Source organism: Palaemon carinicauda, chromosome 1 (assembly GCF_036898095.1).
Source record: "Palaemon carinicauda isolate YSFRI2023 chromosome 1, ASM3689809v2, whole genome shotgun sequence".
Classification (NCBI taxonomy): domain Eukaryota; kingdom Metazoa; phylum Arthropoda; class Malacostraca; order Decapoda; family Palaemonidae; genus Palaemon; species Palaemon carinicauda.
In genome coordinates, this window is record NC_090725.1 from 48,842,663 (window position 1) to 48,870,117 (window position 27,455).

Sequence of the window (27,455 nt, forward strand, 5' to 3'; positions counted from 1 at the left end):
TTTACGGTACATCGATTTATTTACAAAACTAAGATTACATATCCCTCATCCTGCATGGTTTCATGAAAGGATTAGTACTACTGTATACCAAACCTCAGCCCCAGGAAGGTTTTTTGGTATTGGGTACAGGGACAGCTCTAGGTATCATACAAGACGGAGCAAGAGCCCTACGTGTCAGGACGTTGGCAGCATACTGTCAAACATTATGATGAAGAGGGACTCAACTTGAAGGACCCTGCTACAGTAGGACACCTTAGGAAGAATCAGCAGGAAGTCTATCTCACTTCTGAATTGGAAGGAGTGTATCTTTGGTGCTATTAGTTCACTCCTGGCACATGAAAGTTCATTCACACAGGACATCAAGAATGTTAGAAGGGTTTGTAACTTGGGAAGGGTCTCTATTTGGTCCACTGCATACTGTCAAACATTATGATGACGAAGGACTCGACCTAAAAGGATCCTCTACCAACCTCCACGAGATAAAACTGCAAAAATTATACATAGCTTGGGATAAAAGCTCACCAATATTACGAGGTCAGTAATATTTGACAAAAGGCCTTTCTTCTTGACGTCATCTTCATCTGTATCAATAAGTAACTCCCCAAAAGAAAGATTGTTCAGGTAGATCCAGGTTAATGACAACCCATAACACAGTCAATTCCTTTCAACAAAAAAGGCCTTACACCTCGTAGTCCAAGTTTTCACATCGGCTTAGATCAAGGCCTATCATCTGATTCACTAGAGAAAGCAGACCAATACCAAACACATCAGCAGAGGTTAGAGGTAGGAGTCCAGGTAAAACATCAGGACAGAGGCGAAATTTGAGGCTTTGAACTAAGTAGTAAAATCAATGATGAAGTCATGTAAAAGGTTTTAAAGTCTTCTCCAGCAAGATATTTGTAGTCTTGAAGACTTCGCAAGACTGGAGGCCGCTAATTAAACCTAACGAGACAACATATTTCTGAAATTTGGATCCCTTCCAGTTGGTGAAACCCAAGTTGGTGAGAAAATCCATCAAAGAGGGTGACCTTAAGATTTCTTTTGACATTTTTGGGAAACATACTACCACATCCCATCATACCAACAAGCATCAAGAAAATGTCTATATGTCTAGGCAGCAAAACCCTAAGCTGATTTAAAAAGATGAGCATGTACCTGGCACTTCAGATAAATTGTTTCTTTCACTCAAGCTACATACATGGGCATAAAAATCAGTACAGTACTATGTAAGGGACACCGAGATATGCCAAACATAATCTACGGGTTAATGTCTGCTCTCAAAAGCAATGAAGTCACAGGTAACAACAAGTACCTTGGGGGAAACTTTTCCACAAAAGCAAATTCAGATCTCTTCTATCTAGCTCCAACTGGTGTATAACTAGAGAGCAGCACGTGTACATGACAAATCTCTTTATATATTGGAAGAGGTGTAATTGTAGGTGACAAGTTTGAGAATCTGAAAAATAAATGTCCCTCAGTTTTGTGTGACTCAGGGTTCAGGAGTGACAATATTGGACATGCAAGGGGAAGACTATACACATACTGGGCATGCAAGAGGTTAAGGCTTATGGCAGTTAAGAAGCAGGCACACATCATCATCTTTTAGCTCGAAGGCATTTTCTTGACCTCAAAACACTTGCCACACCATTGAAAGGAACATCCTCATCTCCCTCAAGACTACCTTCCACCTAGAAGTGAAGTCTCCTGTAAAAATAAAGAAGAGATACTGAATACAGAACCTTGCTCGAAGGCTTCAACAAGTGAGGCCTTAATTATTCAATAAACTTCCATTTCAACTGTTGTTATATTAACACTACAGAAAATTCAATGAATTCACATGAAAATTTAAATCAAACTCCAATGCCTATAAACTCAAAATGGAGGTTACAACGATAAAACGTTCTTTCTGAAAATGTATTATGGGCTCCAAGAGTTGATTAATGCCAGTAAATTTATACACAGCACATTTAAATATTTGAACGACACTGAACTCTAATAGTTTTATTGAAATAATTTAGTTACACTTTTCAACATTCAAGGCACAATGTTATATTGTGTGCATTTCAAACTAGTAAAATAACATATTTCAAATTGACTTGCATATTAGAAATACCTGATCAATATTAAGTACTGTAAAAAATATTTCAGCAATACTGTTCAACTAATTATGTATGGTTCCAATACAACAGTACTGTACAAGACGTGCAACCATTACTCGTAAAATCGAGTATTCTGAACTACATTGGTATGGATAAAAATATTGTATTATGAGTAAATATGTGAAATACACAATAGCAAAAATTACAGTGGACTTCACTTTTGTATTACACTATTAATATAAATTTTAAAATTGTCTGTTATTAACATGCTTCCTAACAAATGTATTATCATAGTTTCATCACAATGGTTGATATTAAAATAATTTTTTCACTGGTAGTTTTTTCTTACATGTGAAATGGTACTGGACTGAAAATATTATAAACCCAACTATTAGGTACTAGAATGTTTAGAATAAAGGCAAAAATATATTGAAAGTTTAGGTGAAATCATTTTATTAAAAGTTACTTGAACGGTGGCTATTGTATTTTGATCATGAAACAATATATGAACAGAACCATAAAAAAAATAAAAAAAGCCAACCTGCAAAATGTCAAAATAACCAAATACAGTATGGTGTACAATATGAGGGAAAGACATTCATATATATTTCTGCAAATAGAACCATAAATTTGTGAATTACACTGGACACAAATAAAATTCATAAACAAGCTAGACTGATGAAAAACTAGTTTTAACCATGCACACCAATAATGTCATATCAAAGAAGAAATACCTGTTCCTAAAATGATTACAAGTGATAAGACATTCTCCCCTCATCACTAAAAAGATTCTTCACCATTTTGTTGGAAGTAGAAATAAGTTAAGTCTCGTGGGGCACCAAAGGAATGAGGATCTTTAACAGATTAACCTCAAGCAAATATAGAAATATTATTAGGATCACGTTTCTTTAATCTTTCAGGTCAATGTGCTACCTAAATAAAAAATATATATATATATTCAGGTTCAAGCCTTTACTTAGCTTCTCTCTGGCCATTATACAATAAATTATAGCAATGCCCACCACATAACAATAAGTGGAAAATTGTGCACTTATAGCATAACAAGATTTATCATACAGATCTCACATATTTGATATTTTCCTATCAGGATGATAGATACATAACCTTGATAGATTAATAACTTTAACCTTGAGTCCAAATGAGTGTGCTTCCAAATATATAAGAAAAAGAACAACAGTATAAACGATATCATGATAGTTTTTCCTTCTTAGATAATTTAAGTCATTCAATAGTGCCATCTCAAAATCCTAAAAAAACTGACTAGAAGAACAAATAAGAAGCTAGTGTTCTTATCAATACACTAACAATCAATTGAAGTTAAGTTCCTTGATTTACAAAAGTATGCATACACACAAAAACAGCAATACAAAAGTATGCATAAGACATGAAAAAATTCTCAAGATAAAGTTACTATGTACGTGATGTACATTTAAGACGCCTTATTATCATTTAAAAAAAAATAAACATTCCATCTTTCAATTACTTTGTCTATCACAAAGCATAGAGGAAAACTAATCTCCTTGAAGACAGGACAGTATATGCTAATGCTTATTAAAGCTCGTGTATCTCAGTCTACATCCAAGTAGTCTGTGACTTTTTCTACTGCTTCTTCGGTATCACTAGTATTGATTGACGTGTCGCCGTTAACCTCTACACCGTTAGAAGTCGTTACCGTTTTCACGTCTTTTGAAACTTCGTTATCAGCCGTATGCAGTGATTTAACGGATGGAGTATTTTCTACATCTTTCGGTGATTGAGAAGGCTCTTCTGTGTTCCCACTTACCTCATTCACAGTTTCTGTTGAAGCCTCTTTGGTACACAACACTTCATTCAAAATATCAGATTTTTCGTCGGGGTCCGGTGTAGCAGCTGCAATAAAAATACAAAATTTTCAAGGTAATTCCAGTAGCAAAATATAGTAATCAGTACAGATAATTACCATTATGAAATATCTTACCCTAACAAAAGTGTCTCAAAATGTATTAGAAGATGAAAGGGAAGTGGCAAATCATTTTTATGGTAGCTATACAGATTCTAGAAGTATAACATTTCTGTTACCCTCTGGACACAATGAATGAAAAGAACAGAGTAAGCTAAAATATTATAAAGTAAATAAAAATATTCTACAAGCAAAAAATCAATAATTTGTGTAAATAAGGCTTGTACTTCTTGCAAAGCATAAAAATAAGCAGTGACAGGAAAAAATATTGATGTACCTATTACAAATGAAGTTGCCAAGATGGTTTGGACATACGATGAACCATTACAAGAAACATTAGGTACGGAAGTAAAGGGACATAGACAAGTAAAAAAAAACAATAAAATATGAAAAAGATGAATATTTTCAAGTTTTTAAGAAGGCAACAGTCAAATGTTGAGACTTTTAAGCTTAAACTTTTTTTTCTGCACGACAAATAAAAATATTAGGTGAAGTTGGACAAGCTAGGAAGAGATATAAAAGCTGAAAATTTTACATGAGTTAATGAAACTGGAAAAGTGGCAGGGAAGAGACCAAGAGACCAAACCCATTAAATTTTATTAAATAAATCATCATCATCATCTCTTCTACGACCGACTGATGCAAAGGGCCTCTGTTAGATTTTGCCTGTTGTCTCTATCTTGAGCTTTTAAATCAATAATTCTCCATTCATCATCTACTTCACGCTTCAAACATTGACTATCAAATAAAAGAAAACTAAAAATTTATTGATTAGATAAAAAAAGTTAATGTTGAAAATTTTGACAAAACTCCAGCTTCCCTCACAAAATAAAGAGCACCTTGGCTTCACATATCAACTACTGAAAAAAGGCTCTACTAAATGACCCATCTTAGGCTTTCTTCCCAATTCCTGTTTTTGTTTCTTAATCACCCACATATCTCACCAGACGCCAGGTAGGCCTCCAGGCCTGTCAGTCGTCCTGCTTCAAGAACTGTCTCCATTCTTGGCGATCCTCATAGAGCCTCATCTCATCAACTTCCCGCAAACTGAAGCCTCTCCTCTCTACTCCTCTCTCTATGTTTTGTAGCCATCTCAGTTTTGGTCTTCCTACCGGTCTCCTTCCTTCTGGTGTCCATTCCAAAAACCTTACAGGATATCGCTCTTCCTCCATTCTTTTGACATGTCCAAACCATCTAAGCTGTCCTCTCTCCACAAAATCCAGAATCCCCTCCACTCCCAGTTCTCTTCTAATATCTTCATTTCGTAGTCTATCCAGTCTTGTCACACCTTTTATGAGTCTTAAGGCTTTCATTTCAGCTGCTTGGAGTTGGCTTCTAGTTCTTGATGTTAATGTCCATGATTCATGGCCATAAGTCAATATTGGTCTTAAAATAGCTAGGTATATTATGGTTTTCACTTTGCGAGGTATGTTTCTGTCTTTCATTAGTGGGTAGAGCAGATACAAATTGTTACTGAATTTCTGAACTCGGGTAGTTATTTCCAGTTTTGGATCGTTTTGGTCACAAAACTCCACTCCTAAGTATTTGAAATTTCTACACTGTTTCAATGTATGACCTTCTAATTCTACATCTACGTTGTTTGGTGTTCGTGATAGGTGCATAATCTCTGTCTTATCCTTGTTGATCCGCATTCCATTTGCTGTTAAGATCGCATTCCAGTTGTTGACGTTTTCTTGGAGAGCTTCTGCGTTGGGGGCTATCATTGCGTGGTCATCTGCATACAGAAGGTTGATGATCATATCTTCAGCTTCGTCCTCGCCTCGTTCCCTCATGCATTTGTTTAGGAACAATATAAAAAGAAGTGGAGAAAGGACGCTGCCCTGTCTTACTCCTGATTTAATTTCAAACCAATCTTCATTCTCTTGATTTGTTTTTACTCTGGATTTGATGTTTTGATAGGTGTTATAAATTGCTCTTATAAGTTTCTCAGGGATTCCATAGTAAGGGTCTTTTAGGGCATCCCATATTTTCATTCTTGGTACTCTATCAAAAGCCTTTTCTAGGTCTATAAAAGCAATATATCTGTCCCTGTTCCATTCCCAGCTTTTCTCGAATATCATCTTGAGTGAGAAAATCATATCGGTTGTCCCTCTTCCTTGCCGAAAACCACTTTGCCATTCCCCCAGCTTTGGTTCAACATATCCTCTCAATCTGGTTTCAAGTATTCTTTCATATACTTTAAAAGCGTGTGACATTAGGGATATTCCTCTATAATTGCTGCAATTTGTCTTGTCACCTTTTTTATAGATTGGGCATATTAGATCTCTTCTCCAGTCTTCAGGTGGTATTTGTCCATTCCAGAGTATGTCGATTAGTTCCAGCAGCCAAATGACTCCATCCTCACCCATGTTTTTAAGGAGCTCTGCAGGTATTGTATCCACTCCAGGGGCCTTACCATTTCTCATCCTCTTGAGGGCATTTTTTACTTCCTGTGTTGTTATGTCAGGTTCTGCATCCCCAACCACATAAAATTCTACATGTTCTTCAAAGTCATCATTTTCATTGTTAAGTAGTGTTTCCAAGTGATGCTTCCATCCTAATTCAATTTCTCGGGGTTCGGTTAAAATTGTCCCATCCATGGGGTCTTTAATTACATAAGTGGGTGGTTGGCTTCCCTTTCTATAGTTTTTAGCAGTGCTATATATGAGTTTTCTAGTACCTTGGAGATCATTTCCTAGGTCTTCTCCTATTCTTTCCCACGTTTCTCTTTTTGTTTGAGCTTTTATTCTTTCTGTTTCTCTCAAGGCTTCTTTATAATTATTGTGATCTTCCAAGCTCAAAGTTTTCATCCATTTTCTGAAAAGTTTCATTTTATTTGTAACAGCGGACTTAAGTGTGGGAGTCCACCAAGCAGTTTGTTTTTTCCTCCTACCTCGAACTCTTTTCTTCTGCACTGTATTATTAGCAGCGCCTACTACAGCCATCTTAAAGTGTCTCCATTTTTCATTTGGGTCGTTGCTCTCCTGTTGCATTTGTTTAGCTCTACTGATTTCGTTTTGATATCTAACTAAGCATTCCTCTTCTCTCATATTCTCTAGGATAAATCTTTCTCTCACTTGGCTTTTAATTGGTTTAGGTTTCACTTTAATTGGTTTAGGTTTCACTTTAATTGGTTTAGGTTTCACGTTTCTTAATCAATCAAGATTAACTTTTAAATGAAAATCCATGCACAGTCTTGATCTCTATTACTGCTAACACTGAGCACAGCAAGAGGGTGAGGATGGTAAGTAGGCTACTGCTACCTCAACTAAAGAATTTAAATAAATGACAGGTTAGGAAAGGTGAAACTATAATGTTAAGCTATGCTTCTACTATTGAATCCAATCTCAATTGAATGAAAATGTTCATAGCCCTATGAGCATTGTGTAAATCTAGGTATAAAGCCTATTGCAGCCTACATAACAGATTCTTCTGTCCTTTAAGCATAACTCTGAGGAAAGAATTGAAAAATACCTATAGTAGATGAAAAGTAAAATTCTTTGCCTATTGACAAATGTCACAAACTACCAAATATTAATGACTTTTGTGCAAAACTGGAACTTTCTTCACTGTTACTCAATACAATATACAACAGCAGTAACCCTTAAGTAACTCTAAAACCCTTCAAGTTTAAAGACAAAAGGAGATGCCAAGACCCAATAATTAGCCATGATTAAATTTGTTTCCTTATTTGAGAATAGGTATGAATATAGGCAAAGAGTTCTAGAATCACAAATTTAAAAATATCACAACATTATTATTGTTATTACAAGGTAAGCTACTACTCTAGTTGGAAAAGCAGGAGGCTATGAGCCCAAGGGCTACAGAGAAAAATAGCTGTGATTATGGGAAATAAGGATATAAATAAACTATACGTGAAGAAATGGACAATTAAAATAAAATATCTTAAGAACAGTAACAACATTAAAACATCTTTCATATATAAACCATAAAAACTTGTCACCCGGTTCAACATAAAAACATTTGCTACAAGTTTGAACTTTTGAAGTTCTATTGATTCAACTACCCGATTAGGAAGATCATTCCACAACTTGGTCACAGCTGGAATAAAACTTCTAGAATACAGTGTAGTATTGAGCCTCATGAAGGATAAGGCATGACTACAGTATCAGAATTAACTGCATACCTAGTATTACGAATAAGATGGAACTTTCCGGGAAGATCTGAATGTAAAGGGTGGTCAAAATTATGAAAAATCTTATACAACATGCATTATGAACTAAATGAACGGTGCCAGAGTTTAATATCTAGATCAGGAATAAGAAATTTAATGGATCCTAAGTTCCTGTCCAACAAATTAAGGTGGGATTCAGTAGCTGAAGACCAGATAGGAGAACAATACTTGAAACAAGGTAGAATGAAAGAATTAAAACACTTCTTCAGAATAGATTGATCACTGAAAATGTTACAAGACTTTCTCAATAAGTAAATTTTTTGTGCAACTGAATAAGAGACAGACTTAATGTGTTTCTCAACAGTAAATTTGCTATCGAGAATCCCACCTAGAATTTTAAGTCATAAAGAGTTAGAGAAACATTATCACTGCTGAGATCCAAATATTGAGGAGCTACTGTCCTCATCCTACTTACAATCCTACTTTGAGTTTTGTTAGGATTCAGCTTCATGTTCCATTATTTGCATCACGTACTAATTTTATCTAGATCTCTATCAAGGGATTCAGCACACCCAGATCTACATTCAGGCAATAGAATTGATGCAGAGAGAGTAGCATCGTCTGCATATGCAAGGAGTTAGTTTTCTACACCAAACCACATGTCATGTGTACATAGTATGAAAAGTAATGGGTCAAGGACACTATCCTGAGGAACACCAGATAACACATACTCATTATAGTGTCCATCAACAACAACTCCTTGCAATCTATTACTTAAAAAATCAATAATGATGCTAAGAAAAGACCCACCCACTCCCAACTGTTTGAGTTTAAAATCAAGGGCCTCATGATTGACACGGTCAAAGGCAGCACTAAAATCAAGACTAATCATACAAACTTCCTGACCACAATCAACGGATTTCAATACAGCATTGGAGATTGTAAGAAGGGCATCACGTGTTCCAAGGCCTTTAAAAAAGCCAAACCGGAAACTAGGGAACAGATGATTACCTTCAGCAACCTCTTTAGACATTTTTGCCATAAGACATTCAAAAACTTTAGATAACATGGGAGCTATGGAAATTGGGCGGTAATCAGTGGGACTTGTTACCACAAACACATTTACATAATGGAGTAACATTACCAATTCTCCAAGTGCTAAAAGAATCTCTTCTTGCCGAGTTGCGCAAAATAACAGATAACTTTGGAGATAAGAAATCTGCAATCCTTATAAAAAAACAAAGGAAAAATACCAATTGGGTCTACACCTCCACTAGGATCAAGGTCTATGAAGAGAACTTAAATTTCAAAAGATTGAAAAGCTAAACTAGCTAGTTTCCCCTCAGGAAAACAGGAATGAAGAAGATCAAGTTTCTCATTACTTTTCCTTAGGACAGTAGAGTGGCAGAGCCATCAGATTTAAGTAAAGGAATAACTGTTTCGTCTACACCAAAGAGTGCAGATTTAAGGGTAGCTCACCACTTATGTTCCTGGGTTGTACCAAAACAGGTTCCTTTTATGGTTGAATTGTATTCCCTTTGAGTTGAAGTCATAAACTCTGTCTAAGCAGTGAATGTACTGTAATGTAATAAAGATACAGTACTGTACATGAAAATCCTATACAGCACTGAGAATAGTGATATATTATATAGGCAAAAAAACTCATTTATAGACTCGGCCAATATAAAAGAATAGAACGGGTCCTCGCTTTAATTTTCGTCTTCAAAAATGTATATCTTTGAAGATGAAAATCAAAGCACATGAGTGCCCTTTCTCTCTCACAGAATTTTCTTTTGTCATTAGTAGTTCAGTTTTTGTTCATCATATGTCTTCTAATTATACATTATAGTAGAATCCTTGTGTCAAAGAAAACAAATATATATTTTCTTTACATTTCTGTGTAACGAAGGTCCGTTACCTATGAGTTGTTTTAAATATCTCGAGGGCTATCTATTGTGGAATTATTACGCAATCCCATACAATAATTACTTCCCTGTATACAAAGCCGTTTTATACATAGAAACAAAGTGATTTACAAGTATTTGGAATAAAATAATAGAAAATAAGTTTCTTAAAAAAAATTCTATAATTTCACAGACTAGAAACACTTTTCAAAGGAAAAGTACATGAAAGTGCCACGCTTATGGTATATGTTATTTACAATAAACTACAATAGAAAAAAGAAAAATTTTGAAAAATTTAATCTGTAATCACCAGTAAAACAATAAACATGGAAACATAGGTTATCACAGAATACGTGTGCACAAATACCCGATGTTGGCAAATCTCATATGCAGCTACCGAGGGGGATCAGATGCCTTCTATCAAAGGGGTTATGAGACCTTATTGGATGTCCGAAGTGTTACTTAACCCTTTTACCCCAAAAGGACATACTGGTACGTTTCACAAAACTCATCCCTTTACCCCCATGGACGTATCGGTACGTCCTTGCAAAAAACTGCTATTTTAATATTTTTGATAATTTCTTGAGAAACTTCAGGCATTTTCCAAGAGAATGAGACCAACCTGACCTCTCTATGACGAAAATTAAGGCTGTTAGAGCAATTTAAAAAAAAAATATACTGCAAAATGTGCTTGAAAAAAATAACCCCTGGGGGTTAAGGGTTGGAAAGTTCCAAATAGCCTAGGGGTAAAAGGGTTAACAAAAAGTGGTAACGGGAAAATCCCTTTTATTTCATGCAACAAATGAAACAAAGTTCAATACCAGCATTTTTCCATAATACCTTAGTGAGAAGAGAGCAATAATTGTGACCACTTACCTCTGCTTGTTGAATTTAAGAAAATTCCTTAAAATAAGCAAACAGTACTTGCTGGTGCTCCTGATAAAAATTTCATTCACTACGATGACCATTATCTAGTAAAGTAGACTCATATTCTGCACCATTCCATACAAAAGTCAAAATCTTACAAGGACTGTAAAGAAGTAACTTAATTTGCTTTGTTGGCAATTTTCCAAGATGCCTTAATGATGTGAGAGTAATAAATGTGTTCACACTTACCTCTGCTTGTTGAATTTAAGACAATCCTTTAAAATCAGCAAAACGTACTTGCTGGTGCGCCTAATATAAATTTCATTCACTATGATGATCAGTATTTATTAAAGTAGGCTTATATTCTGCACCATCTACAAAACCCAGTCCTACAAAGACCATAAAGAGGTAACTTACATTTATTTTGTTTTCTAAGCTCGGTGACCTGTTCCTGAAGAGCACGACAAAGGTTCTGCAACTGAGCATTTTGCCTTCCTTGCACTTCCATCTTCTTTTCCAAGTCGGATCGCTCAGCAACCATATCCAGCAATGCTTTGTTTGCACCTTCCCATCTTTCCTTCCAAGTTTTGGTCTCCTTCTCAAGCTTCTTAATTTTCTTTGTCATCTGAGCAAATATTCGATCACATTATAACTTATCCAGTAAAAGAATAAGCTGTATTAAAGTATTATAAGCTTTCTATGAATCTCATCAACCACTGTTTAATGACATCAAAATTATTGCATTGTCCTCCAAATACAAATAAATTTATTTCAATTATGACCTATTGTAAATCCACAAAAAAAAAAATTCCTTCACAAAATATGCAGTACACTACCTACCTCATCCATTTCTTTTTTAAAGGTGTTGAAAATTTTGTTGGATTTGTCTAGAGTAGTCTGAAATTCTTCATACTTCTCCATATATGAATTTAGTTGAGTACGGAGGCTAATTTCAGTTTCTGCCATTGTCTGCAATTTTTCTTGGTAACTGCTTATATCCTGAAATGAGTTATACCAATGAAATTGTTTCAATCATAAAATAAAATTGCGAATCATAGAAATTCATAAAATAATCCTTTACCCTGATCCAAAAAACAATTTCTCAAGAAAAGACAAATTAACTACAATAATTCAATTATTTTGAATACCAATAAGAAAAACATTTCTGCAACTGACGCAAATGAAAATCTTGAATGAACATCAAATTACAGTATAAAAATCAAAACAATTTACTTTTAAATGTTAAATCTTACCTCAAGGAGGGCCTTCTTCTCCATTAGCATTTTTTCTTTATTTTCTGTGAGTTCTATGTGTTGCTTTGCCATCTTAGCCTCTACTAGCTGACACTGCAGATCTTTAGCTTTCAGTATCTTCTCAACATGCTACAGAAAAAGGTTGAGTATAGATAAAAATAAATCACTTGAAGTATATTCTACCACACATTATACCAATATGACTGAAAAAACCTATTACACTTTATACCAACATGAATAAAAAACCTAATTCTTTTTAAATATCACTGCAACAAAACAAAGACTAATAAGACTTTTATCTATTAGCCTCTAATTAACTTTAACATTATAGAATAACTGAAAAAAAAAATGCAGTCGCATGGTCATTGTAATTCTCTTAAAAAAATATATTTCACATAAAAAGCCGATCTCAGCCTTAAATCCAAATAGAAATGAGTATCATGGTTCCATTTTGATGTAAGAGAATAGATTACTGTATTGACACTTTGAGAGGATATTCAAACTCATTTTACCAAAAATTAGTTAGAGAGAGAGAGAGAGAGAGAGAGAGAGAGAGAGAGAGAGAGAGAGAGAGAGTGTGTGTGTGTGTGTGTGTGTACAGTACTTACACTTTCTCTGGACTCGTACTGCTTTACAAGATCTTGTAATCGACCAGCCATATCTTGATTTTCATCCCGGAGCTTACTGTTCTTTTCACTGTTTTCTTTCATTAAATTTGATATTTCTGACAAGGTAGAGTTGAATTTTGATGCAACTTCCTTCCTTCTTTCTTCCTCTTCTTTCAATCGTGTAACATTTTCATCCTTGGTACAAAACAAAATGAAAGTATATTTCCAGAACATAGCTGAAAAGATTTTAATGTAATTCACTATATAATAAATTTCCTTTCAATCAGTCATTATTTATCAGTGTTAGTCACAAAAAAGCCCTACCAATGTAAAGTCAGGGTTTTAATAAAATATCTATCATTGTAATATTTACCTTCAAATCATAAGCTATTAACTGAGAAGAACAAGCTTCACAATATTATGATAAAGTATATTAAAAAATTAATAAATTACAGACCCATCATCCTTTCCCGCCTATACCAGCCACAGGACTAACACACCAAATCCCCTGTAAGTACCCGACTAGATACAATGATCTAATGACAGTTTGATTTAGAAATGCTTTAGGCTGCACATTCTTTTTCTCGATCAAGTCATATTTCAGTGGGTTAATCCTTTTTAAGGTTTTACAATTGTCTAAGACTAAGAATCCCATGCCATTTTGTTTTGTTGTAAGGAATGCAGAACTGAATATGAAAAAATACATATTCATGTTGTGTAGTCACTGCCTCATTTTACTTTGGATATAATGGTGTTTCTTTATTATGTTGGAGCAAGGGCTTGTGTGCAATTACACAAGGCTATAAAGATTTTGTCCTCACAATTGTAGAGGATACAGTACGAATTGCACCTTCTTGGATCTGTGTGATGTGGGATACTTTGTCAAGGTGATAGAGAAGCTCCTCTTTAGGAATTCTGAATTAAGGGTAGGAATGAGGAGTATATTGGTTGATAATAAAATTGTTACAATACCTTTTTCGCTTATATATAGATAGACGTAATGCATCTAGGACTGATAAGGATACTATACACGCTTTTCCCTCATCACCAATATTTTCCAAAGTTCCAGACCGTGTTAGACAGAGGAGCATCGAGTGGTTACAGCTTTATGATTGCTAGGTTTATCATTTTTATGTTTTGGCTTAAATGATGGTTTCTATTATATTAAGTTGCTGACCTTGAGGCAGACCGAGTAGGTTTACCATACATACTGTATATTTTTATTTGTCCGTTTACGTATAAGGACATGTCTATAATAAAAGTATGTTTTAGCTTAAAAAGTATTCTAAGAGTGTATAATAGGTTTCTAAAAGGTTATTATACTTATCATTTTCAAAATTTACGTTAGATTTCTGACTTGATTCAAGAATCATTTGCTCTCCCCGTCAACTTAAAATATGTCAGAAACTCAAGTCATTATGTCAGCTGAACTTGTATTTTCATTGGACTGGTATCTTCATGAAAAAAACCTTCTAATTTGTCAATGATTGGGAAAACCAGATGAGTCATTAACTTGTTCTAAATTTTCCTCCAAAACATTTTTTATTCTACACAAGTACCAAATCATAGTAAATTATTTAGCTCTTATGAGTATTAGTCTTATTCTAACAGGACTAAAATTTTTCTACTTATATGTAGATGTGTAAAATTCACCACTCTGAAATTACAGAACTCCATACCTTAATTAACTTGTTTTGTTTTTGCAACTCTCGACAGAGAGATTCTAATCTTGATTTTGTAAGGACAACCTTTGAATGTTCGGCTTCCATGTATTCCTTTTCACGTTGAACATTTTCCACCTGCTTTTGAATCTGCTTGACAGTGCCCTGAGAGAAAAAAAATTATAAATATACATGCATTCATATATATACAGGTATATATATACATACATCAATTAAAATTCTTATTGCTAAAATACTGCCTGCATTCAAATTAAGTAAAATTTTCTGTTTGATGAAATATAAAATGGGCCACTTAATTAAAATCGTGATTAAAAAGAGACAAAAGTAAAATGCACATGCCTGCGCCCAATGGCTAAATCTCTGTACATAAAACACTATCAATAACCGGGCTACAACTCATCAACTTATATCCAGCCATCTACCAAGGTACTTTCCTTAATTTTCGGGGGTAGCCGACATAAAAAAAAAGAATAAAAGGGGACTTTCCTTCTATTAGCTGTTCCTCAACTTAAATAGAGCTAATATTTAGCTTACTTTTAGGATGGATTTTTGAGTATTGTAAATTTCTGTTTGTATAAACTAACAATAACTAGAGGGGCACTCAGTAGAGCGCAGACCTCCGCCGCAGCAGCTTATTTATCAACCTTTAACTCTACCTTGACCTTGACCTTTGACCTTAATTTGTATTAATTGGCGAGGATTTTCACACACTCAAATATAAACCAAGTTTGAAGTCTCTGTGACAACAATGTCCAAACTTATGACTGATCACGTGGATTGAACATTTTGATTGACCGTGATCTTGACCTTTGACCTTGACCTTACAAAATCTAATCATTTCCAGCTTTTTATATACCAGTTAATCCCTGCAAGTTTCAGTACTCTACAATTCAAATTGTGGCCAGGAAGCTGTTCACAAACAAACAAACAGGGGCAAAAACATAGCCCCCTTCCAACTTGATGGCAGAGGTAACAACTAAAAATTTTACACCACAAGAAACAAAGATATTGACAAGACAACAAGCAACACCTAGTCACTTTGGTATGTACCGTATGTCCAATTCTAATAAAACTCTTAAGATTTATAGGCCTACATTGGTTATTGAAATTGGGACTGAAAATTATTGCATAGTAGCCATGACATCTACACCTTTGCTATTCAAAGCAAAAACTCACAATTAAGGCTTTGAGCAGGCCCTGAAATCTTGCATGTCGGTACCAACTTAAGTGGTAACTTTATTTATGCAATTTTCCCTTATATCAACCCTGGTATCTTTTACTTACTGACTCAATGATTAAAACTTGGAACAAGTTTTCTTTGTTTCTTAGAGCAGAGAAATATCTTTCCTCAAATTAGCATTGATCATGAAACCTAGTTTCTGAAGATAGCAAGACTTGATTTGTCTATTTGAGGCTTAATTCTTTCATCTCTGTAAATCAACCAGTCTTCTAAATAGGCTTTGACCAAAACTCCCTGCAGCCAAAGAAGTTTGACGACTGACATGATTTTGAGAACATCATTAGGGGAATATCGAGGCCAAACGGCATCACTTCGAACCTATATAACCACCTCCTGAGACAAAAACCTTACATTAGGTTGGAAGGGGGGACAGATAGGACAAGCCAATAGATGATAGAGGATCACTCCTCTCTCTGGAGGGTCTATCTTCAGTACACTGAATTTTAAGAACCTGCACTTTTTCAGGACTCATTTTTCCAGCATCTTTCTTACAAAGAAGACGAGTTCCAGGGTCTGGTCTGATGGGGAAAAAAAAAGCCGTGGTATGGAGACAATTTTTACATCCATGACCATGGATACCTCGAGACTATGCTCTGGGCCCTCTGAAAAAAAAGATCCAACATTCTCAAAAATGATGGAGATTAACCCACAACCTGAAACCTCTCATTGATGAGATCCTTTGCCTCTATGAGACTGACGACGCCCTGCGTTTCCCTTGCTATTCTCAGTAGCCTCTCCTATGAAGAAATCCTGGATGACCAGGGATTTGGGCCTCATCCTGTTCCTCTCTAGGGAACTTAGGTATAGAACAAGACTTGGGTTGGGAAAAAGGAGCTGTCCTCTTTGTAGGTTGTTTTTGAAAAATTTATGCAACATGCATATGCAACGGGGTTGTCTTCTAGGCCAAACAACATATGTATAAATAGTATGAAAAGTAATGGTCCAAGACCACCAGATATCACATTCCTATAATCAATATGGTGCCCATCAACAATTTGCAATTTTTACTTAAAAATTGAATAATGAATAATAATTGTTAAGTGTTTAAAAATAAGGGTTTTGTGATGAACAGTTAAAAACAGCAGTAAAAACAAGGCTAATCACATGAACTTCTAGGCCATAACTAAGGGACTTGTGTACAGCATTAGAAATTACAAAAAGGGCATGACATGCTCCAAGGCATTTATAAAAGCCAAATTGCAAACTAAGGAACAGATTATTACCTTCAGCATAGCTATTTAGAAGGCAAGTCAGAATTGCCGTCCACAACAGAAGGCTCGCTGAACTTCTCAGAATAACAAAGGAAGTTAAATAAGTTAACTCAAAAAGGTTCACCACTAACCTAGCTGGGAAGAGTATTGGCATGTCATATCGTTACCAACTCCACAACAAACCACCACTGTCTCTTTGTAATTCTCCATGAACTACAAATTACTTTCCTCAGCTATTCTGAGAATCAAACTGCAGTAGTTCCATTTACAACGTAGAAGCTTTACTAATGCGCAGTGCATACTCTCTAGTTCTATAAACATCAACTTGAAATGAATTTTCCTTTGGAGGACTCATGGGATATTGTACTTCTCACACCGGTTTCTTAAATCACAGTGCAGATATGCTAACCAATCCAGTAGGTAGGAAAACTTCAAATGCAATAAACACTTATCACAATCTGGCTAAAAGGATACTATCTTGAATAAACCACTGCAACGGAGAAATTGAAGAACTGGAAACTAGTAGTGTGCCACTTATTTTTTACCACTAGAATGCTTCACTACTTTACAGGGGGCATGAATCTTTTAGAATGGAAAGAAACTGAGAAAATTTTTTATAAATTTTTTGTGGTAAAAATTAATAAACTGAATTTCAGAAGAAGCAATATCAGGGAAGGTTCATAAAAATAAATTGAATTTGTATTGATAGAATAATTTACCTTAGGACATCATTATTATGCCCATATAACCTATACTCGGTACTGTATATTCGTACCATTAAGTATAACCAAGCGATTTGAAATGGAAAGAAGAGGTTTTAATTCTGCGCTTAATGTTATCATAATACCAGTTACATTAAAGTTAAGTAAATCAACTACCAAAGATCCATACCTGGAGTTGACGATTATTTTCCACCAGTTCAGTATATTTTGACATTACTGTTTCAATTTGTTCTTCTGGTGTTAGAGCCTTCATAGCTACCTGTAGGGATTCCATGGCTGATTCCCTTGACTTCTTTTTGTTCTTCTTTGCCTATAAAAAAACCAAGATTAAACAAACAAAGAGCAACATATAATTCCACATCATACTGTACATTCAATCATGTACAGTAATTTACGATATTACTAAGAGGAGACAAACAAGTTCCTAAATTTCTATAATCCTTTCAATCATAATCTAAATATATTGAAATTTAAGTAAGATCTTGGAAATATTACAAGAAAACTCTAAAGTTCCATGAAAAATGTTAATACCTATACAGTAATAAGAACACTTACATGCTTTGTCTCTGCCATATTTTCTGTGTCCTCCGGATTCACAACCACTTCCCCGTCAATAAGCTTATCGATGTCGACCAACGAAGGATCTGAGACTTGAGAAAGAGCTGACTGAACCTGAGAATCTTCTATTTCAAGAGATTTGGCACCCAATGACTCTTCAGATGGATCCTCTTGGACGGCTGGATCCTCTTGAACGACTGGATCTTCTTGTACACCTTCTGTTTGAGGTGCAGCTTCTTCAACAGCCAATTCCTCAGATTGTGGCTTAACTTCAGAATTTTCAACGGTTACTGGTTCTTCTCCAGGCACTGAAAAATGTATATAAATTGTAATCATGTCTGCAATTATAGGTGTCTATAACATAGTATGGTATAGTTCAAGAAAATTTTGTTTCTCTAAACAAATCTGCAACTATTTTCATAAAACTATGAACATTAATGCAACAAAATCACAAATCTTAAATTAATTTGTATTTTTCCTAATTACGGTATACTGTACAGTACAAATGTGTACCTTAAATAATAGTATGATATCAGTGAAGCTGAAAGTTAGACTTTTAATAAAATAAGTATAAGTGATCACCACATGGAGAGGATGCTCAAAACACCTCACAGGAGCTCAGCAAAGAACGAAAAAATCAGTAATTACAGGTACTTGCCGAGAGGCTTCAAACAGCAATATCCAGTCTACGACACCAATCACTGAAAATGGCCCATTTCCCATGGCAGACTGCTGCAGAGGATCTGCGCAGGTACCCAGACATCTCCCTTGTAGTGCCTTGCAAAAAAACCTTTTGCTCGGAGGAGATGTTAGATAACTGCCATGTGTAAAGTGACCGGGACGCCATAGCATTGTGGAATCCTTGTACCAGCTGACTGAGGAGGTTAGGCCACTGGGGTAGCTCTCTTGGTACCTCACCAGGGAGCATCATCCTCAGCAGGATTGGTGATGGCTGACCAGTGATGCTTCTGACACCACTGCAGCGATCTCTGGAGGAAGCACCTGTGGGGAATGAGTTTCTCGAACAACGAAAGATGTTACAGAGGACGTTCCCACTGACATGCTAGTGAACATTAAACTGAAAGAAAATATACCACAACCTCCTCGAGTCTGTTGATATGACTGTCTATCAGAAAGACCTTCATCGCTGACATGTCTATCAAATTTCCCGAGTACTGTACTCTGTCCTTCTCTTGAGCTCGAGAGAAGACTTCTTCCAATTGATGATGCCCAGATCGTTGCAAAACGCTACGAGTCTGTCTCATTCCTGCAGAAAATGTCTTCTTGAAGATGACAGGATCTGCCAATTGTCAAGAGACTTCAGAGGAGCTCAAGCAGACAATAGTAGGAACACTCAAAGCAAAGGACTTTGAACTGATGTACTACTCCATCAAAGACGAAGCGGAGGTTCCACCTGCTCAATCAATGGACGGGTATATGAAAATGTGTGTCATTCAGATTGACAGAAAGTAAGAAGTCTCCTCTACTCATGGCAGCACAAACTGAGCTTGCCATCTACATCTTAAACAGAATTTGTAGAACAAACTTGTTCAAAGGAGAGGTCAATAACTAGTCTCCAACCGCCTATAGACTTCTCCACTAGGAACAGTCGGCTGTAGAAGCCAGACGACTTCTAGCACGTTCTTATCCGAATTAACGAAACTTCTAATGAGTGCCAAAACTTTCAGCCATTCCAAATGACACTGTTAAAATCATTGGAACTTAAGCTGATGAAAGATAGGTGGTTTACTGTCCGAGGGACCTCTACCACCCCCTTATTTTCCTCCATGCCACTGCCAAGTTGCCCAATAACTCAACATGTATCCCCTAACTTGTGGCAGATGGAGGAAGGGATTGCCATTCTCAGCTTCTACTTCCTCCCTTCCTTCCTGGGCTCAACCTGAATGAGGCTGAAAAAAGAAAGGATTTGGGATTGGAGCAGGCTTCAACTTAAACCATGGTCATTTGCATCTTCAATAAAGATCTAATGACAGATGAAAAAATCCTGGCCCCTAAATGTCACAGGCTGTTGCATAAGGGCGTTTTGGCTCACCTTCCTCCATCTCTCGACCGTCGCCTCGATATCCTGTTATGGGAATAAGGATGTTGCATCCAGTACTGACGAATATTGCAATGAAAGGGCAGCCTTCCATCCCACACGACGGGAAAAGCAGTCTACGACCACGTCTCTTTACTTAAGGACCCAATTTGCTAACTAATTGGTCAACTAGCTCACTAAAAAAGTTTCTGCTTTAGCTCCAAAGAAAATCAGGTCAATGGATTACCTCCTCAGGTCGTCTGAGGGAAAATGGGACAATGCAAAATGGGCAACAGACCCCAACCATTGGTCAATCTAGATATCAGCCTAGAAACTAGCCATTGACACCAACTCCATCGTTGTGGATTTGGAATCTGAGAAAAAACTGCCCTCGTACTTCAGTTTCTCCATCAAAGACCCTTTGGTCAGATCTTCAATCACATCAAAGGGGTGAGTGGAGTCTACTGGGACATAGAATCTATGCTGTCTGAGAGAGAGAGAGAGAGAGAGAGAGAGAGAGAGAGAGAGAGAGAGAGAGACTTGTTCCATTGATTCAAACGCAGAAAATTCTAAGGTCCTGTGATCTGAAGGTCACCCGAGCAAACCTGGACCAAGATAGTTCGATGCTTTTTAAAGTTAGTCTAGTTCCCTAATGAGCGCCAAGACCTTCAAGAAGGATAACTCCACTGCAGGTTGTCTGTCTCTGCAGGCAAAGGACCCTGATCAGGAACAGCTGAAACTGAAAGATAACGAGAAATCCTCCTCTCATAGGAAGGTTCCACACGGGAGGAAGGAATCTCCACTGGCTTCGCATAGGACCATGATGGCCTATAACCGAACAGGCCTGTTATTCTTCAGCACGAGAAGACACCACCAAAGCGTGACTTGTCTCGTTCACAGAGTCACTCTCCTAAGATGCTCTGGGATAATGTTAAACCTCACCCGAAAGCAATCCAACGTGTTCTGGAGTAGATTGTTTCTGAGACTTATCCCCCCTTGAAAAGAAGAGGGCGATTAGACCTACACACAGTAATCAGGTTACAGCAGGGATCCGCTCCTACACTGCATTGGCGGTCAATTCTTGTTGGAAGTCACATCTATATACATACTGTACTGTAGTAAGGATTATATACATAACATTACTGTACAGTATGTACATACATACATACATACATTCAAACATACATACATACTGTATACTGTATATATAAGGTCCTTTAGAAAGAGAAAAAAAAACTTTCATAAATTACTGAACTGTACCCTATATATACAAACACTTGTCCCTTAAACTGTACAGTAGTATACCTATACTTATACAATACAATAAATAATACATATAACAACTCCTTACCTTTATTCTGTGGTTGGCCAACACACTACCATCAGAAGTATCCCTTAAACTTCCATACAAAATGCACAGCAATAAAAAGGCAAAAAACTATCCAGCACCGAAATCCGAAATTCGTATCATAAATAAAGGTGGCAAACTAATGCTAAAGTGACATGTAACACACTACTCCCCAGCATCAATTACTCTCCGCATCAGCAAGTAGTTTGTTGTATCAATGAATCAAATGTCGTAGCTTGAAATTAAGTTACATGGATTTTTTTAAGTACCATATGGGAGCCCGCTCATAATGGCGAATCATCGTAACTCAAGGACCACCTCCTGTTTCTGCCCAGGGCTGGAAGTTAGAAGTAGTACAGTCCAAACCTGATGAGGCAATATTAAAAACCTATCATTCTTTCCTGGGAAATTTATTTAGTCAACATGTTAAATGACCCTTGTTGGAGCCTGACGAATCAGAAGACGAAACTTTCCTACTTGGTTTGGAGAAACGAGAGTTCTTCTCTATTGATGCATTAGACAATTTAACCCATGGGGGTCTGAAGGCCAGCAGTCTGTTCCAAAGAAGCAGTCTCCATGGGACTGAGATTTCTTGGAAGGAGGAGAGCTGCAGATGACTTCTCTCATGGCAAGCAAAATACCACTGGCTAAGGCTTAAAACACAGTACAGTACTGTATTTGAATTCGTTAGCTGACCGACATTACTGAATTCTAAAATGTAGCATTTTTGTACTAGTTTTCAATTTAAGGTACGTTTCAACCATAAACAATTTGTGTCTTTTACTCTACAGTATTACCGAGTTTTGGGTGCTACTTTAGCGTGACGTCTACCGCTATACGTAGCCTACCCACGTGAAACCTGAGGTCTACAGCGTGACCTATCGCTCCCGCTCTCCCCTGCTCCTCATAACCGAGGAGGAGAATTCAAGCCTCTGTTACGTTGTCCTCGAAAGGGGTGTCAAACTACACGGTCTGTTCGTACAGGAAATTAATTTTTCCATTATACAGACATAAACCTAACCTAACCTAGAATAAATGTATGGAAATTTGATATTTTTATTTTCACCTTTCATACTCATCTATTTCAGACTTCCTAGGATATGTTTAAATTAATTGTTTATCATTAAAATAAATGTATGGAAATGTGTGATGTCGATGAGGGAGGGATTAAACAGCAGTAGCCGTCATCGTTAGTGCTCACGGGAGGTAGACCTCACGCTAAAGTGCTTAAGAGAGGTAGATCTCACACTACAGTGCAGTAGACATCACGCTAAAGTAACACCGAGTTTTGTTATATATGAACAAGTGTTTTGTTGTTACAGTACTTGTATTTTTGTATTACAAGGCACCAAACCTTATACAGTATAAATAAATCAACAGTTTTTATTAGGTATTCATGAAAGTAAAAATATGTGCATTGGCAGTTCATTCCAAATAGAAAAAAAAAAAACCCTCATTTCAGTATTGAGTCTCATGATCAACAGGTGTGAGGGTTGTAAACTGACCCAGTTCAACACTACATCATATTTCACATTATTCCAAATTTTGACGATTTTACGAAGACACAGTGTTCTTCCAAGAAATACTATGGCTCGCTTCACAAGAGAGGTTTGAAACCGTGTGGCAGATTCCCGCAAGTAAAAGACTGTTTTTACACGAGCAGTTGTTTCCTGTGTGGTCTGTCTGCATCAGGGATAATACGAACCTGTTGGTGTTTGTTCAAGATGAAGAGCATGAAGAAGAAAGTGGTGTTTGTGTATACTGTATAATAAAAAATGTGCTAAAATGAAGCAACTACGTAAATGGTGGACCCACCCAGTAAACATAATATTAATAATAATAATCATAATCATAATAATAACAATAACAATAATCATTTGTACAGTATAATCATAATCTTATTTTGTTCAGTGTCCCTCTACTGGTACAGTGTATAATAATAATAATAATAATAATAATAATAATAATATATACAAGGGGGAAAACCTCTCGTCTGAAGGACGACATAAACTTCTAAAGTATTTGCAGTGCTTGCGGTTTGGAAATCACTACCATCCGGTCATTCTGCCACACGGTTATTTCACGCAGCATGTGAGGGGCTTCATTGATCTATACTGATTTCTAACCCACATGGTTTCAAACCGCTCGTGTTAAAATATGTTAAACATTGCGCACATTCGGATAAACATTACTGGCATTATCCTAGCAAAGTTCAGAAGCCTAAACCCTTTATACAGTGTAATTTGGAGATTCCGCAACCATCGTTAATTCCGGTGTTGTTGCTACCATTCCCCCGGAAACATCAAAATCCAACTAATAAAAGTAAGACAATATAGCATCCTAGGTCACCTTAATATTTCCTTTCCTCACTGGGCTATTTTTCCCTATTAGAGCACTGGCGCTTATAGCATCTTGCTTTTCCATCTAGGGTTGTAGCTTGGCTAATAATAATAATAATACTAAAACATATCATGATACTTTCAAGTGACCAAAGCAGTTGGTGTGCGCAGCACATCCATGTACCGTTCCCCAGAGCAAAGGAACAGTGAGATTACATTTACTTGCAAGCAAAGCAAGCCACAGCAGAACATAAACCATTATAGGGACATGATGTGAATTATGATACTTTAATAGTGACCCACGGGGCTAGCGTGCGCAGCACATCCACAACTAAAAACTATTACTGTAGAAGGGCTGCAAATCAACAATGCTTATGATCGAACCATGTTAAAAAACTTTACTCGAGTGAAAATGGTGCTAGAGAGGTCTACTTTTGCAAAGTTAATCTGTAGGTGTTGTTTACCTTGTTAATTTTTCATGAAAAAAACTTTTGTCTGTTAGTTTTCTTATTGTTTTGTTGGGTTCTGCCATTATCATCCTCTAAAAATCATTAACTTTCCTTTTTTTCCACCCAAAATCCTAATTCCCACCTGAGGAACCCCATTACCGTTAGGGATACAGTATTTGTTTACAAGACCACGCTCTCCATTTCCTGCCAAATTATGCTAGGCTGTTGTCTTCCTCTATTACTTTTTCATAATTTACAACAATTTGCCACATGGGAAACAAGTTAGAATTATTAAAAAAAAAAAAAACTATACATTTATGAAAAAAAAAACTAGCCTGGTTTCTTCACTAAACTACTGTACCTGGAACCGACATCGTCAACATAGTCAACCAAACAGAAGTTTGTGATGCCAGCATACATTTGATATATATTCAAAATACATACAGTACTAAATTAAAAATGAAGCAATTAACCAAATGTGTTCATAAAATATACAATTCACAAATAGTGACACTTTTGAGTAATTACTCCATTATCAATTTAGTATTTAGTTTGTATATCAAATGTATGCTGGCATCACAAACTTCTGTTTGGTTGACTAAGCTGACGATGTCAGTTCCAAGTCGTTTAGTGAGCAAACTAAGCTATTTTTTTTAATTATATAGTTTTTTAAAAATTTCAACTTGTTTTCCATGTGGAGAATTGTTTTAAATAAAGAAAAAGTAATAGAGGAAAACAATAGCTTCGCATAATTTGGCAGTATATGGAGAGCGTGGTCTTGTATACAAACACACTGTTGGGGAATCTAACAGTGGTAATTGGTGAACAACAGTTTTGCGCAAGATAAAATCAGAATAATAAAACGGCATGAAAACTACGGAGAAAAAAAATTCCTATTAAATGAATGAACGGAGTCTACCAAAATTATACCTTCCAAATTTATAAAATATCATGATTTAGAGATACCCTACCAGGAGTGAACACGATTAGGAAATAAACGCAGGGTTGGGAATTATCCTAAAAGTAATCTAAGGATATGGCAGTCTAAAAGGGGCTGGTCACAGAGAGTAAGTAAATAATGAAACTGATCCTAAGTTAGGTTAGGTTGGGCACCTTAAGTTGGGTGATGTTCTTGCATTTCATTTGCTTTTATAATGTTTTTCATCCATACCTTCTAGAATTCTAGAATGTCTAAAATTTGTTAAATATGGCCTTCCCAAATTATTTGCACCAGAACAGTTCAAAGTACCTACAAATTACTCCCGGAACACTTATCATTTTCTTCATTAGGAATATTAAGCTACAGTAAATATTTACCCACATTTCAATTACAGACTGCAAAGGCTCCCTGCGATTATCAACTTGTCATACTCCAGTTGACTATTACGAAAAAATTTTAAGCTTAATGTTAATATGGTCAAATTTCATCAAAAGTCCATGAATTTCACTGGTGTTTCAAATCCTGACTCTCTCAAGAAAACACATTCATTAATTTCACCAATTCAAAAAATTAGTTTCACAAATATTTTATAATCAATCATAGCGAAAATAAAACAAAACTTAATCTATCGGCTATTCCGCTCCTCGTAACATTAGGAGTTGGAGTTGATTTTATTTCTCCCTTTTTTAAAGATTTAATCCAGTCTCAGTTATAGTTAGATACATAATGTATTAAATTTTGAATTTTGTTTCATTTCGAAATAGTAAATGAGAACAAAAAATTAGTTAAAATTATAATTACGGACAGGCAAACGTTGTGAACAGAATATACATTTATTCCTGTAGTAAATACCGTGACAATTTTTTTTTAGTAGGAAAGTTTTCCCCGTCCGTAACTATAACACCAAAAATTTTATATTTTCTTCAACTCAGAAACAGCAGTGAAATTAACAATGTTGATGGTGCAAGTGTATAGAACTACCAAAAATTGATGAGTTTTGCACTGACTTGTATTTTCGATAGTCCTAAGCACCAATAACACTAGGCCTACTGAAGTTTCAGACGTTTCTGAGGATGCTAAACTAACATCATATTATGGTATGTTGGATCATTGTAAAGAACATCTTCCCCATAATGAAAAACGATTTGGCTAGTAATAAGAAAGATATTGCCCTGTAAAAAATACAGACACCCCAACTTAATATATTACAGCAAAACTATATTTGAAATTTACTCCAAATGGTCCACTGACAAATAGGCCTAATTTTCTACCTGATGGAGCCACAAGCAATTAGGACTAGGTTTCAAAAAATCTTGCAGGATGGTGTGAAAATAAGAAAATGTCTACTCACTGGTTGTAAATTTTAGATATTACAGCAAAACGATCTAAGAAATTTAGTACATATGATCCACTAGCAAATAGGCCGAATCCTTTACCTGGAGTCACAAGCAATCAGGCCTAGGTTTTAACAAAAATCCTACAGGATGGTGTAAAAATAAAAAATGTCTACTCACTGATTGTAAATTTCTGATATTACAGCTAAAAGATATTAGAAATTTGGTCTAACTGGTCCACTGGCAAACAGGCCGAATCCTTTTTCCTGGTGGGGGCCACAAGCAATTAGGCCTATGCTTTAAAAAAAATCCTACGCGAGATGGTGTTCGCACGTGGCCTTAGTGCCAAAGAAGAACTAGCAAAGCAGCCCAGCTACGAAGCCCAACGTTCTATTTCCAACCCGTAACGAACATCCTGAACAAACTCTCAACCAATGGCATCTTACCTAAACCGTGGGAATCCTTGGAAGAATTCTTTCGTTATTCTGGGGAGGGAAAATCCGCTATGTCTCTCTTCCTCGTGGCTTGATTCTGCTGCCAACTACGTTCATTTACCTCGAGCCAAGAATAGAATTCATTCCTACGCAACGTGTATGAAAACTAGAACGCATTTATTTCCTTCGCATCTACCTCGAAGAGTTAATTATTCCTCTTGGTCTGGCTACTACCTCGGCGGACCAAAATAAAAGCTATGGTGTCACCGAAGGGATCAGCTGTTTTGGAGTACACAAATGTATTGACCAATCAAAACCCTCCATTCTCAAAGCC

General features: G+C 36.1%; 1 protein-coding gene across 2 annotated transcripts; it reads right to left on the minus strand.

The window, feature by feature from the left end:
• Nucleotides 1–27,057, minus strand: LOC137648095 (alpha-taxilin-like). 2 transcript variants are annotated; one of them, XM_068381035.1, is made up of 10 exons: nucleotides 26,868–27,057; nucleotides 18,237–18,547; nucleotides 17,851–17,991; nucleotides 14,506–14,652; nucleotides 12,827–13,021; nucleotides 12,219–12,347; nucleotides 11,806–11,964; nucleotides 11,383–11,590; nucleotides 3,904–3,989; nucleotides 1–1,704 (listed from the first exon to the last, which is right to left on the minus strand). In XM_068381035.1, coding segments are annotated over exons 1-10 (1,404 nt in total). In that variant the 5' UTR covers nucleotides 26,869–27,057; the 3' UTR covers nucleotides 1–1,677. The 2 variants fall into 2 exon arrangements, with proteins under 2 accessions (XP_068237136.1, XP_068237135.1); XM_068381034.1 differs by lacking the exon at nucleotides 1–1,704 and having other exon boundaries at nucleotides 1,901–3,989.
• Between the last annotated feature and the right edge of the window lie 398 nt (nucleotides 27,058–27,455).

Excerpts from the sequence above, each read along its gene's own strand:
- LOC137648095 (XM_068381034.1), bottom strand. Across the intron at positions 14,653-17,850 it reads AAAATAATCGTCAACTCCAG|GGCACTGTCAAGCAGATTCA; the intron begins GTATGGATCTTT and ends TTTTTCTCTCAG. Across the intron at positions 13,022-14,505 it reads AACAAAACAAGTTAATTAAG|GATGAAAATGTTACACGATT; the intron begins GTATGGAGTTCT and ends TTTTGTACCAAG.